Source organism: Columba livia, chromosome 3, assembly GCF_036013475.1.
Source record: "Columba livia isolate bColLiv1 breed racing homer chromosome 3, bColLiv1.pat.W.v2, whole genome shotgun sequence".
NCBI classification, from domain to species: Eukaryota; Metazoa; Chordata; class Aves; order Columbiformes; family Columbidae; genus Columba; species Columba livia.
Window position 1 is genome coordinate 114685225 of NC_088604.1, and position 18207 is coordinate 114703431.

Here is an 18207-nt window from a genome sequence, read left to right on the forward strand (position 1 = left end):
GGCCATTTGAAGGCAACCGTGAGGCTGATGTGGTCTCCGGTGAAAATGAGTTTGACACCCCTGATCTAATAATTAATTTTGGGCGAAGCTTATGAGAAAACCTGGAGCAAGACAACTTGCAACTCCAGTTCTGTCTTCACATCCCTTGAGGGATGGAAAGGATGATCCTGACCTCAGGAGGCACAGAAATGGCTTTTACTGCATGGATTGATTATCTTTCTCCTGGAAAAGGAGAAAGATCAGGCATTTATGCTGCTGCTATTAGGTGTATTAATTGTCTTTGATACAATATTGATCACCAGCAGACCATGGGGAATGGAAGGAGTAGGAATTTTGGAATAGAATTTCGGGCGGGCTCTGAAATCCTGTAATGAAAGAAAGGGCAAACAAGTATCAAGAAAATCTTGTGCACACCTTGCCTTTCAGTACATATAGGAGGATGTTTGGGGAGATATCTAAGAGAAATAAGGAACATTCTAAATTTTTGTTTTGTTAGGCTTTCACAAAAATTGTTTGCTTTTGCTTGGTGATAATCAGTAAAATGAGAGCAGGTGACCTGTGGCATTTGTGCTGACTTGTGGCTGCTATGCTGTGACAAACACCACCATTTTGCCTATGTAATTACTTTAAGATTGTGTTATGAAGCTACTGATGTAAGACATGCTAAGTTTTGTTTCGTGCCGAAGGTGTTTTTCTCTACAATCACGCAGTCACTGAGTGCACCTGACCGAGGGGAAAGTCAAAATTCTCAGTGGCTGATTTTACTCTCGCAGGACCCAGGAAAAGGGCGGGGGGGGAAGAAAATTACACTGCATGTTTGCACATGTCAAACCTGAAAATACTGCAGGGAGCCTGGGAGTAAAGAATGTTTCTCCATGTATCCAGTCTAAACATTTCCCCAGACAATAACCTGCGCTACCGTGAAAAACTACAGAATACAACCATTGACAGGTTGCAGTTCACACTTGCTTTTCTCTATCAATGGTCTGAAGGCAGAGAACAATATATCTAATAGCATAATAACAGACACCATTAATACTCTAGAGGTTCAGCATAAAATTGCTTTCATTAGCATGTCAAGTGTTTATTTTAGCTTACTGCAAAACAAGCTCCTTACATACAGCCACTTATGCAACTTCCCTTGATTGTGGAGAGGGTAATAATGAAGGAGTCTACTTTCTGTGATCTTCTGTGGAGATTTCTGCATGCCCTGAAAAGATATTGCTCCATTGCCTCTGGCCAATGAGCCAGCTGGGCACACTGGAGAAAAATATTACGGCAAAAATATTACTGAACTCGGTAGGATAGTTTTTGCAGACTGCCACATGGGCATGCATGAGGCTGCTAAAACAGCAAGTTGTATTCCCATCATCAGTCTAAAAGGACACTGACAATTAAGCAAAGGAAAAAATATCTGGTTCTTCCTGCACCTCAGCGTGTATTTGTTAAATATTTTATATCTGGTCACGTTACTAACAGAAAAATACTATGTTTAATATAAGTATCCTTGGACTTGCTTTTATTGCTAAAAGCTATGGGTTGGTTGGGGTTTTTTTGTTTGTTTGCCTTATTTTTCTTTGTCTTTTTAAATTTCAGGTACCTAGAGCATGTGAACTATCCCAAAGTTAAAACACGCTGAGCAGCAAAGCACTTCAGTTTTACCATGAGGAAAATTCAACAAAGCTCACCTAAGGCAGAGTTTGGCTTTACTGTGTTTTATTTGAGACTATATGCATTAGCTATTTAGAAGTTCTTTTTATAAATTAAAAAAAATAAAATAAAAAAGATAAAAAGGCAGTTTTTTGGAAGTGAAGACAAACTCCTACCTAAACAAAATTAGTCAGACATGTGGTTCTGGTTCATGTCACATGGTTTCATAATCTTCAAGGCTCTCCATTAAAAGTTCTTTTAATTAGTCAAAACCGACAGCTAATAACTAGAACAGTAGAAACTAAATCCTATTCTCAGACAAATGCGTGCAAATGCCATTTACTGAAATGGAAAGGGTTCACAGGGGTGTTAAATTATAGGAATTTATAGGAATTCAGTGTCTGGAGCTGAACAGCTTGAGTCCTCTTCAAAACAGAGGCACAGGTAATGCCATAGAAATCTGATCCAGGTTTCTTCCCCAGCCCCCCTCAGCAAACACTTTAATTACCCTTTTCTTTTCCCCATCACAACCACCCTCAAGTCTAAATTCAGCCTTTCAATCCTAAACATTACAGGCCTGATTCCTGCCTAAGGAATAGAGGGCTTCATCACAGGCTAAACTAAATTCTGCAGCGGTGATTATGCGTTACAGGCCTCAATTCTGCATCAGCAAAACCTACTGTATGGCATCGAATTCAAGGAGTTCAGGCATTTTACAGCTCGAGGGTCACGCAATCATTCTATTGTCATGCTATTTACTTCACCCTTCCAATGCATTTGTTTGTGCCCCACAAAGTGAACTGTAGGTCACCAGGAAACACTGACAGGCATAGTAAACGAGGAAACCGTATCTAGTAAGCCACAGAAATAGTGGAACAACATTGGTTATTTTTCCAATGGAAGGGAAACCTTACACTTTTTTAAAACATTTTTTCCCAGCTCTTTTCTTTCTTTTTTTGACACTGATACAATGAAAGCTTTTAGCCACCCTTCCAATAAAAATATATCATCAGAACTATTATTGTTTTGCCTGTTTAGGAATATGGAAAATGACACCATGATCCCGCACGCCGTTTAGCCTACACACAAACTGACATGTGGTTTGTCATCACTGAATTCTATAATCGAAACGTAAAATTGGTATTTTTTATTTCAGCTGGGGTTAGTGCAGCATGAAAGGAAAGACAAGCGGTCAGGATGAGATTTCTTGGGTCCCCCCACACCTTCCAGGTGATGACAGCTATTGCTTTAAGTACTTGCCATTAACAACCAGTCACAATGTTAGTGACAGGATGTTACTAGCAGTTACTTAAAGTGATAGATGTTAACATTTTTCTGCTCTTTATGACTCACACTATACCCCAGTCAGAATATTTTAGGAGCTGGATGCACAGCACCGGGTCAAAATGGTGAAGATGGGGGAGCCACTGGTTGAGGTCCAGAATGAGACATGTCATTTGAGGAACATTAGGTCAAAGAGAATCCAGGATAAGGAACTGTCATGGATTAAAGATTAAGGTTCATCTTTTTAACTACTTCTCATAAGGGGAATTCTCCAGCATTAGGGCATTTTGCTCTTCCACACATATGAGAGCAATGTGAAACTCTGCACTCTGAAAATAAGCCTTTGATGTTACCGTCTTTTAACAACTCTCCCAATGAGATATAGATTAAGAAAAGATACACTGATCTGATTTTAGGTCAATGTAGACCACATTTACTTCCATACACACGGACAAGCTGCTCTGTGAAGACTCAAGCACAGGAAAGCACTCTTACAGGAACAATGCTATGGGCATAATGTTAAGCACCTGTGACTTCTGACCATAGATAGATGTAATACATTGCATTAAACACCGTAACTGGAGTGGAAAGGGATACGGCAAACATTTATTGTAGAAGAAGAAAGAAAGAATTTTATTGCTCTGTGTTTTGCAGCAGGTAGCTGATTTACCTGATCAACTTAAACCCGACTATGACCCAAGCCCTGCACAACACGTGTTACATTTTGTATTACTAATTAGATAGTCAGAACAGGCCAGAGATAAACCAGCAAGAATTTCTCATTTTATATCAGCAATAATCACTAGTCCATGACATAAAAATAGCATCTGTAATTCTGAATCTACCTTGAAATGAAATATAATTCAGAAAAATTGCAATCTTATGATCTAGGCCAAAAGGAACTTTCTAAATGTGTGCAAACAACATTCTTAATGAAGGTTTTCCAGTTCTTTGCCAAGAATTGAGAGTAAACCTTTCCCCCCAAATGCAAAATTGATTACTAGCTCTGAAAAGCTGTCAGGCCACCTACCTTCAGCATCATCGTGCAGGTCCTCAGGCTGCTCTGCTTTGCTCTTTGTGGGAGATGGAGGCTGGCCTTTTTGTTCCAATCCTTCTTTAAACATAAAAAAATAACTACATATATTATTTTGAAATTGTTTTACTGCATCAAATATTACTATGCATGACACCACAGCTGTGACCACATCTTATCTCAGCACTCCAGTCAGTGCCCAATTCCTATCTTTCTATTATTAAAATTAATGACTGCATCATCTGTTATTAAAGTCATAATAGGTACCCTTCAGCTTGGACTGGATTTCCCTAACTTTCACATGGCAGCAGCGAAAAAAACTCACACTAAAATAATCTGCTTCTTCACAAGCTCTTAATCTCTTCAGAAAAAAAAAAAAAGTTTTAATTTGTAGTTTTTAATGTAATATATATTATACTGCATTATGGATGTGTGGAGAAATAATCTGAATGAAATGATTTTTCCCTCTCAGCTCAATTCTCCATTCAATGTTATAACAGAGTAACAAATGAATATTGACCGAAATTAGTAATGAAATGAGAGAAGCAGGTTTGATAGTGAAGTTAAGGAAATGAAAGCTTTACAAGATAGAAATGTTCTGACTGAAAAAATCCATCCCAACCTTTTAGCCAGAAAGCAACAAGATGATGGACGAAAAGGAAAATCTCTTAAGTAAAAACTGTAACTGAGGCCAGTGAAGCTTAAGGTCTCCCCTATTTGTAGGGACTAAAGTTCATGGTGTTTACTGTCAGTTGGTTAAACTTCAAAAACTTTGAACTTTTTTTACAACATTTTCAAGATACCCTGTCGTTTTCATATAAAGAATGAAATTACTGTTTGCTTGATAAGACAGACCTCAAGGTACATACTGGTAGCACAGAAAGTCTGTTAGTACAAAAGGGAGCGCAAGCTGGAAATTAAACATAAAGTATTTGTAATTAAGACATTTAATGAAAGCAGGTTCACTGATTAAAACATTCTTCAAACACTGTTGCTTAACTACAAAGGCAGAGAATTAAAACTCAATTCATTTCACCTACTGAATCTATTCAACTGTGACGGAAAAATGACTTTCTGTCAAACCTCCTGATTCCCTGTGGGCTTCTGTGAAGGAGATGCCTATAGAAAACATACATTTGTGCATGCTGGAAAGAAACCTTGACCAAGTCTATCTGGGAAATTTAGGAAAATGTATGACATTGCCTTATATTCCCCTACTGCAGTGCTGTGAGAAAATAAGAATCATGGTATTACCTCAAACTGATTAGCTCATTAGTAACTGGGAAAAAAAAACTGTCTACATGTGTATCATAAATTGCTTAAGTGTTTTAAAACCTCCCGTCTCTTCTGCTGTCATACATACCCCACACAATCATCTACTCTGTATGTTCCTGGATTTTTAAACCGCTCTCAGCAATTTGATGCCCGGTTCTCATACAGGACTCAGCTCTGCAAAGAGCTGTAGATACTATCCTTTTATCTCCTACCCTTCCAAAACTTCTATATCTAGAACCAAAATGCTGAAAGTTTCCAAACAGGAATATGGAAGAAGTAGGCGAGGATGGGGAAAGGGAATTTGCAGGTCAAGTGGAATATTGTGTTTGTGCAAGAAACGAAAAAGGAGTGAATTTTGGTTTTGCATGGAACCCAGGAAACTCAGAAATGCTTTCTGCCTGCTGTCTGGGGAAACTGGTTGTTCTACTGTATTTATGTCGCAAAAACAAAACAAAAGAAAGAGCCACGGATTGGGATGCCGGCAAAACATGAACAAAAATTCCAGTGGAGAACCGTATATGAGTAATTAAAGTCCACCTCACTTGCTCAATTTTAAGGAATGAGCATGACCCCAAAAAAGCCAAACTGACTATTGTTTTTCAAAGTTACTTCTACAATGGTATTTCTGTTTCATTATAGAATTCCCTATAGTTCAGAGAGCACAAAGGGCCCTTAGCGATCAGTAAACAAAGCTACAGAATAAAGCAGAACATGCTTTGAGGTTTGGCTTGTTATCAGGAGGTAGACCTTCCCTGAGAGCACTTATCATATGACACGTCATGTGTCATGTCATCACATTTGCTCATCTGAATTTGAAATTCAAATACTATATTCTGAAGAAAACAAGAGGTTTGAAGTGCTAAGATGAATTTATTTCTGGAGTGGTGAGAACGTAGGAGTAACCACAAGAAATACCGTGGGGAAAAATAAAGGCAAAACCTGCCAAATAAAGACACACTTTGTCAACCCTTTGAAGGGGTTACTCAGGAGCAGCGGTGATAGAGTTCAACAAGAACTTCAATATAAATGCAAGATCCTGAAAATAACCAGGCTTTCAAACGTTGATTCCTGCCAACACTCTCCCATTCTTTTAAAAAAATAACTTGAATATTTATAGCGGACCATATAGATGTACGGCTCCTTTGGTTCTAATGCCACTCTGAACTACCTGCTATGTTCCCTTTTTTGGTTGACAACAATTCACATCAGGGGACCGAATCAATAGGAGTGTTTCAATCAACACTCACCCCTCTGATGTTGAATTTTATCACCTAACCAATCTGTGCTCCTCCAGTCCCACGAGTCAAATGTCAGTCAAGTTTAAGTGCAAGTGTCCAGTCAGGTCTTTCAGGAGTATCTGAATACGTTAGATAATATAGCCAACATGTAAATCGACAGCACAAAGATGGAGAGGGAGAAGTCAGAATTGTTACTATCTCAAAATAAATTATCTTTTTTTTTTCACTCTATAAAAAGCATTAAAATGCTCAAAAAAGGATGTAGAGCCACTGGCCCAGGAGAACAAGATTTCCATCACAATTTCACTGCTTTTTTAGCAGATATCTCTCATTCCAGAGACAGAAAAGGATTTTTGTAAGCTTCAAAATAATTTCATTTTGGTCAAAACACAACTCTTAACCCTTTCTGCTCTCCAGTCTTCCAGAACAGTTAGCCAAGCACTAGAGAAATTTTGCCTGCAAATTTCTGTTTAAAAAACAGCACACCTAGACAGGTGTCTGAACTGATCATACTAAAAGCTTTTCTAATTGTCATCATCTGTGCAAAAAGGTTTCCGAGCTCTAACACTGGGAGAAATGATTCTTCTTTATAGGCTAATTCAGAGGGTCAACAAGCTACTTAAATGTCACAGTATGTCTCCAAGTAAGCTGTTCCCTAAATCCCTCACAACTTCCAAATCTCCCTGGTTACAAGTGATTGCTAATTTCATCTCAGGAGAACAAAAAAAATATCATAGCATCATTTTAGTTAGAAAAGACCTTTAAGATCATTGAGCCCAACCATGAACATAATGCTGTCAAGTCCAGTTCTAAACCAGAAGAGCGCCCAAGAATGTGCACACAGTACAACATACAACGAAATTCTGGTTATACAGAATTGTTTACAATAGAGGTTTCCCTGTTAGTGTGAATGCGAACCTTCGTCTTGCCATCCCAGCTGGCTGTTGCTTCCGAAGCAATGAATAGGTGGTTAATTAGGATGCTCAGGATACAAACAGGATAACCAGCAGGGTATTTATCACGAACTATTAGAGGGGAAATGAGAGACAGTAGTGTGGCAGCATCCATACAGATGAGGTCAAAAGGTAAAAGGTTTTGGTACCTGGTGGAGAGTGAAGCTGAACAGGTTGAGGGAGAATATAGATTCAGAATTGAAATACTTTTCCATGTGTTTCTTTTTCTTTGGAAGAGAATTAACTTACGTCAGTGGATAATAATGCAATACCATTGTGTAGGAATCTGGACAGTGCTTCTCATAATAGCACACGCTTCTCTAATTTCCACATGCAATCACTGCAATTGCGCCCATAATTATGGCAGTATTAGGGCTTATTTTGCACAGTTCTGTGCATAGATATGTGAATCTATGGGTATAAAAGCCAAGTCCTTCAGAAGTTAAAGTTTAGAATAATCTTCCCTTAATGAAGCTTAAAACATTAAGCACCATGACTTTGCACTGTTAAATCACTGAAGTTAAAGGCAGACAAGACTACTTGGTCATCTGGTCCTTCTCTTTGCCTATGTAGGAAATAATTCATAAAGGAAAGCAGAGACATAGAACTGCACAGGTCCATACCCACCGTTGCTATATCTGCCCTTTGACTCAAGCCATTCTAACAGCAAACTGTATGGCACACGATAACATCAAAGCACTTTAAATTAAATGGTGCTGTTAAGTCAGCAGTTGCTATGAGATACAGAATCCAGAAAAAAACTGATGGGTTAAAATCCTCTGAGCCAAATGCCATTACAAGAGTGGTCTTAAGCATCTATATTTAATATGACTATGTTATCTTTATTTTTAAATGTTTTTCTTACTCAAGTACTTCAAATATATGCAGTGATGTTATGTGATTAACTCACTAAAATGATCATTCCTGCCTGTTTATTTTATACTATTAATGTAGATATTAATGGAAATTATCTGGCAGATGTAATCTAGATATTCCCTTATTTATTTTGAAGAGAAATCACAGAAAGAAAGGCCTTACTGCACATAATGAGATATTTGCACTTCGGGGTGGCAGAAACACAAGACAGATCACTTTCACAATGTGTCCATCACTCAGTAATACACACATTTGGTCATCTGTTATTCTTTACTCCCAGCTAAGGCTCTAGCTGTTCCCAAGCCCTAATCTGGTGTGTGCTGAAGTCAATGGACAGATTCTCATTGATTTCAGCTGACACCAGACCAGGATCAGGTTTTTTTTTCTCTAGTTCTTGCCACCAGCTTTAAATTAGGATGGATTCTATAACCCCCACTTCATCCTACTACAGTCTTCAAACAGAAACTGGTACAGATACAATGAGTCTACATCTCATTTGTGTTTTCTCTTGGTTCGATATTGGCCCTCGGAACACGTAGTAAATGGAAACTGGAGGTACAGGAACTTAAGTAAGATGTAGAATATTTGAATCTCTGCAAAAGGTCCTACATGTGTGTAGTCTGTAACATACGCTTTCCAGGAATTCAACCTTTTTTTTTTCCTTAAGCACAAGAATTGGAGAAACAACCCTAAAACAGATTGGATATGGACAGCTCAAAAAAACAGGGTCATCGATATTGGTGCCAACTGCTGACTCCATCTGCTGGAGTCACGACCCGTGAAGTCAAGTGGAATGAAGAATGATTATTCAATTAATATCTTGAAGTGGTGACTAGAAGTTCCTACTCTGTTTTCTCCTTAGAACAGTAAAAAACAGATATCCTTCAAACTGATAAAAATCTGAGTATAAAGACGAAAACTCCTCACAATGCAGTAATTATGTGTATTCACAGTTCCCACGAAGGCATCCTGCAATCATTAAAAAGTCCATATACAAAGAGGTCAAAAGGGCAAAACTTTTGAATATCTGCCCCACTGCTGGAGCAAATATAAAAAGATACTGACAATCAATGCACTGATTCCCGAAATATCTCCAAGTGATGAAGAAATAAGCAAGTACGTGCTGTGGAAGCTCAAAGCACCCTAAAAGCAGCCCTGTGAGAGAAGCTATGATCTCACCCATCTCATATGCACAAAGAGACAAGTAGGGAAATATCTTCCTTGAATGACTTAATTCAGTGATAATTTCCCAGAGCAGCTATGTAGCTTCACCTAAATTAATGAACCTGTGAAGGATACAAGGCAAGAAAGAGGAAAGCAGCTACTAAGTTGAAATGTACTTTTAATTCTAATTTAAAATGTTGTGGGGGTTTTTTTGTTTAGTTTGGGTTTTTTTTTTTTAGTAATTTGCATAATCTCCATAAAAGCAACAAGACAAAAAATGCAAAATAATTTGGCTTATAAAAGTATACATGCCATGATAACTATAAAAAGTGAAATTGGAAATGTCAGATGAATACTGCAAATTCAACTGTAGGATAATCTTTGGCAAATGTTTGTTGTATAATGACGGTCTTTATTTTTCTACTTTTATGTATGTGTGTACAACTCTATCAATCGCACTAATTGTGTTAAAATTTCTGAATGTTCCTATCCAGTAAACTTGACACCAAAAAATAATTATAATTATATGTAATAAAATCAACAGGCCAGAACAGCCATAAAAGAATGTACTAATCTATCAGAGTAACACGTATCTATCTGTGTATATCCATGTTTTCACATCTATGCATATACACCATTCTTCAAGTATTTCTAATTTCTAGGCTAATTAAACGGTTGCATAAATCATCGTAATCGATTTGTCTTTAGGACAATCTTTCCGATTTAAGCAGCCAGCATAACGCTTCAAAATGTTTTCCCTCTGTTTTCTGGCTGGGATATCTCTGCCTTTCTCTATGTGGCTTTCCTTTTGGATCCTGTAGCTTTCCACAAAGAACCGGGAGTTCCCGCACATGCACTGGGCTATGATGGGATCAGGGTCACAGTACCCACGCCTGGTGCACAGTAACGGGTGGGTACCAGGCTGGTTGGGAAGGGAAGGCAGAGCAGAAGAGTAGTGGAGCTATGCTGTGTATAAAAGGAGGTGCTTGACTGCAGAAAAACATCTTATGGAACAGGAGATGTCCACTGAGAAACTCTAAGTGAAGATCGGCAGGAAGGTAACACCGGGTGCCGTGGTGGAAGCCTGTTACCAAAAGGCTGATCAAGAAGGTTAAATGGATGAAGCTCTCTACAAAAAAAAACTAGGAAAAGTCTTCTGATGGGAGATACCTAATCCTCTGACTTTCCTTTTCTTGTTCCTCAGGCTTTTCTTTCCTTTACACCTATCCAACATTCCCATTTCAAGTCTATACCCATCCACAAACCATAAACATTGATACTTGTTTTAAAAACAAAGCAAACTAGGAGGACCAGGACAAAAGTCCTCTGAAAATACTGTCCAGTCAAGTTCAATGTATTTAAGAGTCTGCAGGAGAGTTTTGCTTCTGTTTTAGGTGCAAACAAATCATGGCTACTAATCAGAATTGCATTTGATTCAAGAATTGCTGTATTCACACTACTATACTGACAAAGGACTGCAGAATTTTAATTATTTCCCATTCATGTTCCAACTAGTTATTAATAAATAGCAATGAAAACGCACTCAGAGGCTCATAACAGATGATGGCACTAAAAAGGTAGTCTCAGCCATTCTTACTATGTATTATCAGGGATAGTTTACCCTATGTTACGCTAAAAACCAGAGATGACTGTTGTAACATTGACAATAAATGACTGGCACTACTTATCACAACCAAGGCAAATACTTTCGAGAATTCTTTCAGTTTGGTTGATGCTTTGGAGAAGTGATATATTTTAGCATAAAATATTGTTTGCTCACCTCTCTCTTCACTCAGCTCAGTCCCTTCTTCATTAGCATCATCTGTCAAAAAAAAAAAAAAAAAGAAAGAAAATGATTAATAAGAGAACCAGGAAAGATCTAAAACGAAATATTCTATGTTTCAAATCACCCATGTCTTCATTTGCCTGCTCCCAGTTAGCATTTTGCAGTGAAACCTAGAAGTAGATGGGAAAAGGAGGTTTTGATACTAGACTGTTACTACCAGATGCAGGAAATGCAGAGAATAAAGAGAATTCTGCATAATATGTAAAGAATTTGCAAATTTTGACTTGTATAAAATGAAATGGAATTCTCTTTTCTAGTAGAGTTTTTGGTTTACTCATAAAGTTTCAGTTTGCCTTTTTTCCTCAGAACAGCTGGCCATGTTAAGCAGAGAACTATTTATCCAGAAATCATACCACATAAAGAAGTTACTATTAATATAAATTTGCCAGACAGGACTTTGGTTTAAGACCAAGCTCGTGCTTGCCAAGAATTGAACACTTGCAATTATTAAGATGATATATGAAGAAAGCAGATTCATTTTGCAAAAAATGCACTTAGTAACAAAGGAATTTTGTACTGCAGAACTCACTGACCGTAGAAGTTTATGTCAACCGTGTTTCTAACTCATATTGACTCCATTTATACCCTTTTAAATGCATTTGGGCACATGCAGCTTCTGCAGCAAGCCTGTCCAAAAATTAACAGCTTTCAAGCTTGCATTTGTGGATATTACGGTCACCATTTGAACCTAAAAGAGTTTTGCAATACTATGACCAACGGCAATGGAAACTAACAGCAGTATTTAGGTGCTAATTTACAGGGTCAGATCTTTACACTATAAACTCCACTGAGACCCAGATGCTGTGACACACACTATGAAGATTAAGCTCTGCTTTCATAAGGTTTGGAGCCCGAAACTTTAAGTAGCATGAAAATAGAGCAACTGGTTAATAACAGAGGCCACAAAAAACCAGCAGGTTCCCTTTCTCTTGAGTACGTTTTAGTCTGGCCCAAAGGATCAGGACTGAAAAAAGTCATTGCACATTTTACTTCCTTTCCCCTTATTCTGCAAACAATGCTTTTAGAGACCAGAATGGCACATGGGCTCCTACTACACAAATATAGATCTGTACACAGAAACTTTAAGGAGTTTTGACAAGTCATTTTTGAGATGAGAAAATGAAAAATCTTGTTAAATCCAATGGGAATTCTGCCACTGACTTCATCAGAGCCAGAATTTTCAACTGGAGTCCTGACATTTTTCAGCAAATCATTCAAAAAACATTTGTTTAACATAGAGATTATTAATTGTTCAGTTTCCAATAACATGTTCTTTCCATGGAAGTGTTTATAATGAAACCAGCATGCCAAAATTTCAAATTAATCTAAGGCTTGACACTAAATCAGCAGAATATAATAGCTTAACATGCATATATCACCTGGTCTTCTGCAAAAGTTCTTAATTATAGTTCTGTAAGTGACTTGGAATAAGAAATTCCCAAAGCAACAGAATAGCTTCTAAGATGGTGATAATGGACACAGACAAGAAATCTAATGTTATTAAAAAGTAGTGAAGTCATTATGCAACATAATTATGAAGAGGCAAGGACTGCTTTTGTGAATTAATTGTGAATTAAAGGATGTTTTTCCTGGGAAAGTGAACTTAAGTCTTGCTGAAAGGCAGTGAAGTCCTTATGCCATTTCTGAAAATGGAGATTGGGCTCCCAATCACTTGGTGACACCATCTCCAGGTCACTGTGGTGCCTTTGAAGATTCTACCCCAACATTGATCTAAATCTGACTTCCACTTTGGCACACAGCACTCCCCAGTCACTTCCCGTGTCTATAATTCTTATTCTCACATTATTAATGCATCTGCTAGAAGAGCCTCCCTGTCAAACACAATGCAGTCTCTTTCACTGACCTTGGTGTGGTTGGCTGAAGTGAAAAACACCATGTTTAGCTGTCAGGGTTCCATGCCAAAATCAATTATTTGAGATAAAAACCAGTGGTTTTGAAATCTAAAGCCAAAATTCATTCACTTTCCACCCAGAATAATGATATTACAGTCAGTTTCTTGGTTATTTGGTCTGAAGAAGTAAAAGCAAGTAAAAATATTTTTTACTGAAGCTCTACATGCCTAATATAAAGCAAAATCAGTGCAAAGACTGGTATAAATGAGATTTGTAATACCTCAGGTTGTTTTGGTTTTTTAATATTCCCTGTGCATTTTCTTACCCTACAAGATTTGCATCTTAGAGGTTTGCTTTGGTTTGAAATATGCACCACAGTCAATCGCAAAGCCAAATTAGTAAAACCATGGAAGAACCCAAGAGTGCGTCTTTGTCACCAGCAGGTAATTTTTTTAAAGACATATGATTCATATTTCTTGCCCAAACTTCCCCATTTGAAAGACCAGAAGTGAGATCCTCTGTAACTCTCACCCCTTACTTAGGAGCTGTTGAAAAATAACTGACTAGGAAAACACGCCATAGTATGTGCACGTATACCCACTCTTGATTTACTCTCTTGTCTGGAGAAGCAGAACAGCAACATCTCACATGACTTCCCTATTAAAGCCCTGGATTTTGGGAAGCTCTACCAAGATGACCTTGGTGGAACAGGAATGAGGAATGATGTGTCTTGCAACCTGGAGTGAGAGGAAAACTACCAACGACTCCTGCAATCGTCAACCCAGCCCCAAGAAAACCCGCATCAGTCTTTAGAAGGCTCAGGATACAAGGAATCGTCTAATCCAAAATGTGTGATATGGTAAAAAGTGCAAAATTTTACACCATATAAACTGCACCATAGTATACAAAATAAGGGTAGTCAGATGGGTGATGTATGGGAGAAGTGTTTCCAGTGAAGTATAAAATAACCTACAGTTGAGAGTCAACATATGATTGAAACTCGCCGTCTAACTCTCATATAATCTGGGGTAACACCTGTAATGCACCTCTGAAGATCACAGAGCTTTGCATGTGGCACCAGGTTGCTCAAAGCATACACATTTGCATAAGTCAGGGCTTCATAGTAGAGTCATGCACTAAGTGATGCCTGTTACTCTTTATTCCTCTCTCTCTTGTAACGTGCTGAGCCCTGTGAAACTGAGTAATTGCACCATACCTGCTCTTACTGCTATGGAGAAGAAAATGCCGCCTTCTGTCATATACCTTTTTTTGTTTCTTCTTTTACCTTGCTGGTCAGGTTCTTTCTCTATCTCACTAGTCATTGCATACAAGCATACACAAGCCAGATGGCTAAAACCATCAATCTGCGTTAAGATTTATGTTAGGAACAGAGAGGTGAAAGGCTCTAAATACCGCTGCTAATCCCCAAAGCCATTAAACCGCCTCCACCTTGTTGCTCACGCTTCTATTTGCATTCTTCTTCACGCTAGCATGCCGAGACTCAACGCTGTACAAACACCTTTTATTTTTAACTGTGCAGGCATTGAAAAGCTCTTACAGGAGAGCAGGAGGCTGCTCTTTCCTCTGCGTTCAGAGCCCGGGCACCGCACACTGCTGGCTCCCCCCTGCCTTCCTCCTCTAACCTCTCCTCAGCTGCCTCGTCTCATCCTTCAGGATTCATTCCTTTCCTCAGCATTGCTGCCGCTTCCTAATTTAGGGACATTTCCTTATTTCCAGCCAACCCGTGTGTCTCGGTCTGCTCCTCCTTGCACGCGTGGCTCTGTGTAGTGAACATACCCCCAGGAGGGTCTGGAAGGGGTTGGTGAGGATGGACTGAACTCCCCTCGGTGTGCACACACACACACACACACCGGCAAACAGAGCAACAAGGTGGGCAGAGCTGTACAGGAGGCTGAAGACACAGGTTGGTGATCATGCTGCTGATGACTCAAAAACACACCAACCCCAAAAAAAACCCCATAAAACCTTTCAGCACTAAAAGCTGCAGTCATCCCGTTGAGCTTGTTTGCTATACAAAGACAAGGAGTCCAGCTGAAAAAGTTCCTGCGGTCAAGGATTTGCCCAGCAGGTATTCCATGATCTGCCTGCACAGTTTTCACTAGAACAGCAGAAGATGTGCAGCACAAGTCTCACAACATTGAGGAAAACTGATCCCATTTCAGGGCAGTCTCTGCTTGTTCAAATGAAAAGCTTCTCTTGTCCAACCTGCTAGTGGGCAGCAGCGTGGGCCAGGGCACCTGCCTGATACAAACGGTCTAAACCATGATAATACCAGGTTTCCAGAACCAAGTGTGTTCTCAGTTTCCAAATTTCTCTCTGCTGCACTTGTCTTTCTGAAACTTTGTCGCAAAGCTTCACCCACCTACATACATGATCATCTTACTATCCTTAAGGAGCTTTATAATCACGTGTCTCATGTCTCTTTTCAACACTTAGTAATTGAAAAAATAACTTGGTTTTGATTGCTTATGGCCATTGCTGCTACCCAACAGAAGCTCCACAATAGTATACAGGCTCTATCTCCATCTCAACATAAAAGAGTCAATGTTTTGTAGCATAGTAAAACACATGAGAACACCCTGGTGTCTGATGAAGCCCAAACGTACATATGAAGCTTACAATAACCTAGAAGCTCATGAACAATTTGGGTTGTTCTGATCCCTCCAACTCAGTTCTCCACCAGAAGAATATAACAGACTGACCAATAGCACTGAAAAAGGGAACATTTTCTTGGAGAAAAAGCAGATTTGGAAATCTCTGCCAGATGAGATCAACGAAACCCAGGCCTGACTCTTGCCTCTACTTGTAAAAATGTGTATTTTCCATAAAGCTTTCCCTCATCCTCAGTGCTTTTAAGAGGAAGAAGCAAAAAATAAAAAGGTAAAACAAAAAGATCCTTAACAAAAAAGTACATACTTCTGCTTTGGAAGAGGAAATAGGACATGTTTTGGCTCTGAACATTTGTATCTTTTAATCATGCCATCCTCATACAGAGCAATAGGCACTATATAAACCTCCATCTGCCACTAAGCAAGCGTAATCAAACTTTTTAGTCTGCTTATAAAGAAACTTCCACCGATACACTCTGCACATCCTGGCCTCACTGCAGCACTGGTGCGGTTTTTCTTCCCGCGTTGCTTAGTTACACCAGTCCCACAACACCAGAGTCTCAGTGAATGTAAAATGTGTTTGTAGCTTTTGAAGCCGTATCAAATAGAAACCCTTAGTACCAGCCTCCTAAGAAGTTAGGCACTGGTTGTTTTTTTTTTGTCACTGCATAGATGGCTTCTTTTATGTACCGTATCACTTGATCTGCTGTAAAATACATATACCCGTACGAGCCTCAGCTGCATATAAAGGCTACGCGGTAGCTGCCATTCCCACTGCGAGTCAACTGGACAACATTGTTCCAGTGCAGGAAATGGTGCTCACAGCCAGGATCAGATTTGGATTTCTATTTCCCAGATGCTTCTACCTTACACAAAAGGAATGAGGCACTCCTTGGGAAAGTACACATCAGTTTTTTGAAAAGAACCTATTGCAAAAACTCCTTATTTCCTCCCTGTTCTAAAATACTGAAAAAACCTGAGTTTTGTTTACACAAGTGCTAAAGTGGATTTCTCACCCACATGTATGCTAATGTAATAGTCACACACAAAATGGTATGTTTTGCATGTGGTGACACGTTTCTAAATACAACCTTCTAACAAAATCTCATCAGTAACTTAAGGCAGAGGCAATCAAATGAGACAAACACAAATTTAACTGCATCCTTTGCAATTAGAAGCACTCAAGCACACAAAGTGACTCAGTGTCAGTGACCAGAGAGGACAGGATATTTTTGAATGTGACATAAAATGCATTTGGAACGCTTTACGTGGGATGCCATGAGATGCAACACAGCAGGAAGAAAAGATCCCTGATCAAAGATGTATTCATGTAAGATATTATACAGAAAAAGCTTCTGCTTGTTCACCTTCTGGTGCCAGGCATCTGTGTGTGAAGGACAGAGTACAGAACAGAACAGCAACACATTTCCCTACCGGTCTCTCCCTGAGCCTATTACATATAGACCATGGTGATTAACAGCCACTGTTGGACCAGTCCTCTGTTGGTTGGGATAATCCTCTTTTTAACTATATTTAAGACCCGCAGGCTCCGCAGCACCTCATAGCAAGCATTCTTACATCCTAACTATGTGTTGGGTGAAAAATTACTTCCTTTTGCTTGTTTTCGTTCCGATTCATCATTTCCTGGGACACCTTGCACTTCTTCTGTTACAAGAGATGGTAAATAATTGCTCCATATTCACCTTTCTAATTACTGCACTCATCAAGCAGCAGCCTGGTCCTTGCATCTGCATGACCGCTGTGCCTTCAAGGGCATCCTCATCGCCTGCCACATCATTGTTTCAACACAGCCCTTATCCAGGTGTCTTCCCGGAGCTGGAGAGCTCAGGGATTTGAGTGAGTGGACACATACAGAGAAACAGACATTTCCTGTGATTACCGGATTGACTGCAGGCTCCACTGTCAGCTTCACAAAAGGAGACAAGGAAAATGTCCACAAGATACTACTGGAGCAAAGAAGAGAACACTCCATTTAGTAAGGAAAATACTACTGGCAACAGCACTTCAGTAGGTTATGGTCCCATTATCTGTCCAGACCCTGCTCCAGGAAGTGTCATTGCTGTTATCAGGAATGAGGAAGCAAACAATTTTCCACACAATCATAGAATCATTTCAGTTGGAAGAGACCCTCAGGATCCTCGAGTCCAACCACAGCCTAACTCTGGCACTAAACCATGCCCCTAAGAACCTCATCTAAATGCCTTTTAAACCCCTCCAGGGATGGTGACTCCACCACTTCCCTGGGCAGCCTGTTCCAGTGCCTGACCACCTTTTATCTGACAATTTTTTTCCTAATATCCAATCTATACCTCCCCTGGTGCAACTTGAGGCCATTTCCTCTTGTCCTGTCACTTGCTACTTGGGAGAAGAGACCAACATCAATA

General features: G+C 39.3%; 1 protein-coding gene across 14 annotated transcripts in view; it reads right to left on the minus strand.

Moving 5' to 3' along the window:
• Window positions 1-18207, minus strand: part of MACROD2 (mono-ADP ribosylhydrolase 2) — an 869250-nt gene that overhangs the window by 62947 nt on the left and 788096 nt on the right. For 10 of the 14 annotated variants that reach the window (XM_065059857.1, XM_065059852.1, XM_065059850.1 and 7 more), the window contains 2 exons: window positions 11254-11295; window positions 3965-4048 (listed from right to left, as the gene is read on the minus strand). In XM_065059857.1, the coding sequence (XP_064915929.1) occupies window positions 3965-4048; window positions 11254-11295 (126 nt within the window). The remainder of the gene's footprint in view (window positions 1-3964; window positions 4049-11253; window positions 11296-18207) is intronic. The other 4 variants (XM_065059851.1, XM_065059856.1, XM_065059849.1 and 1 more) reach the window with 1 other exon arrangement.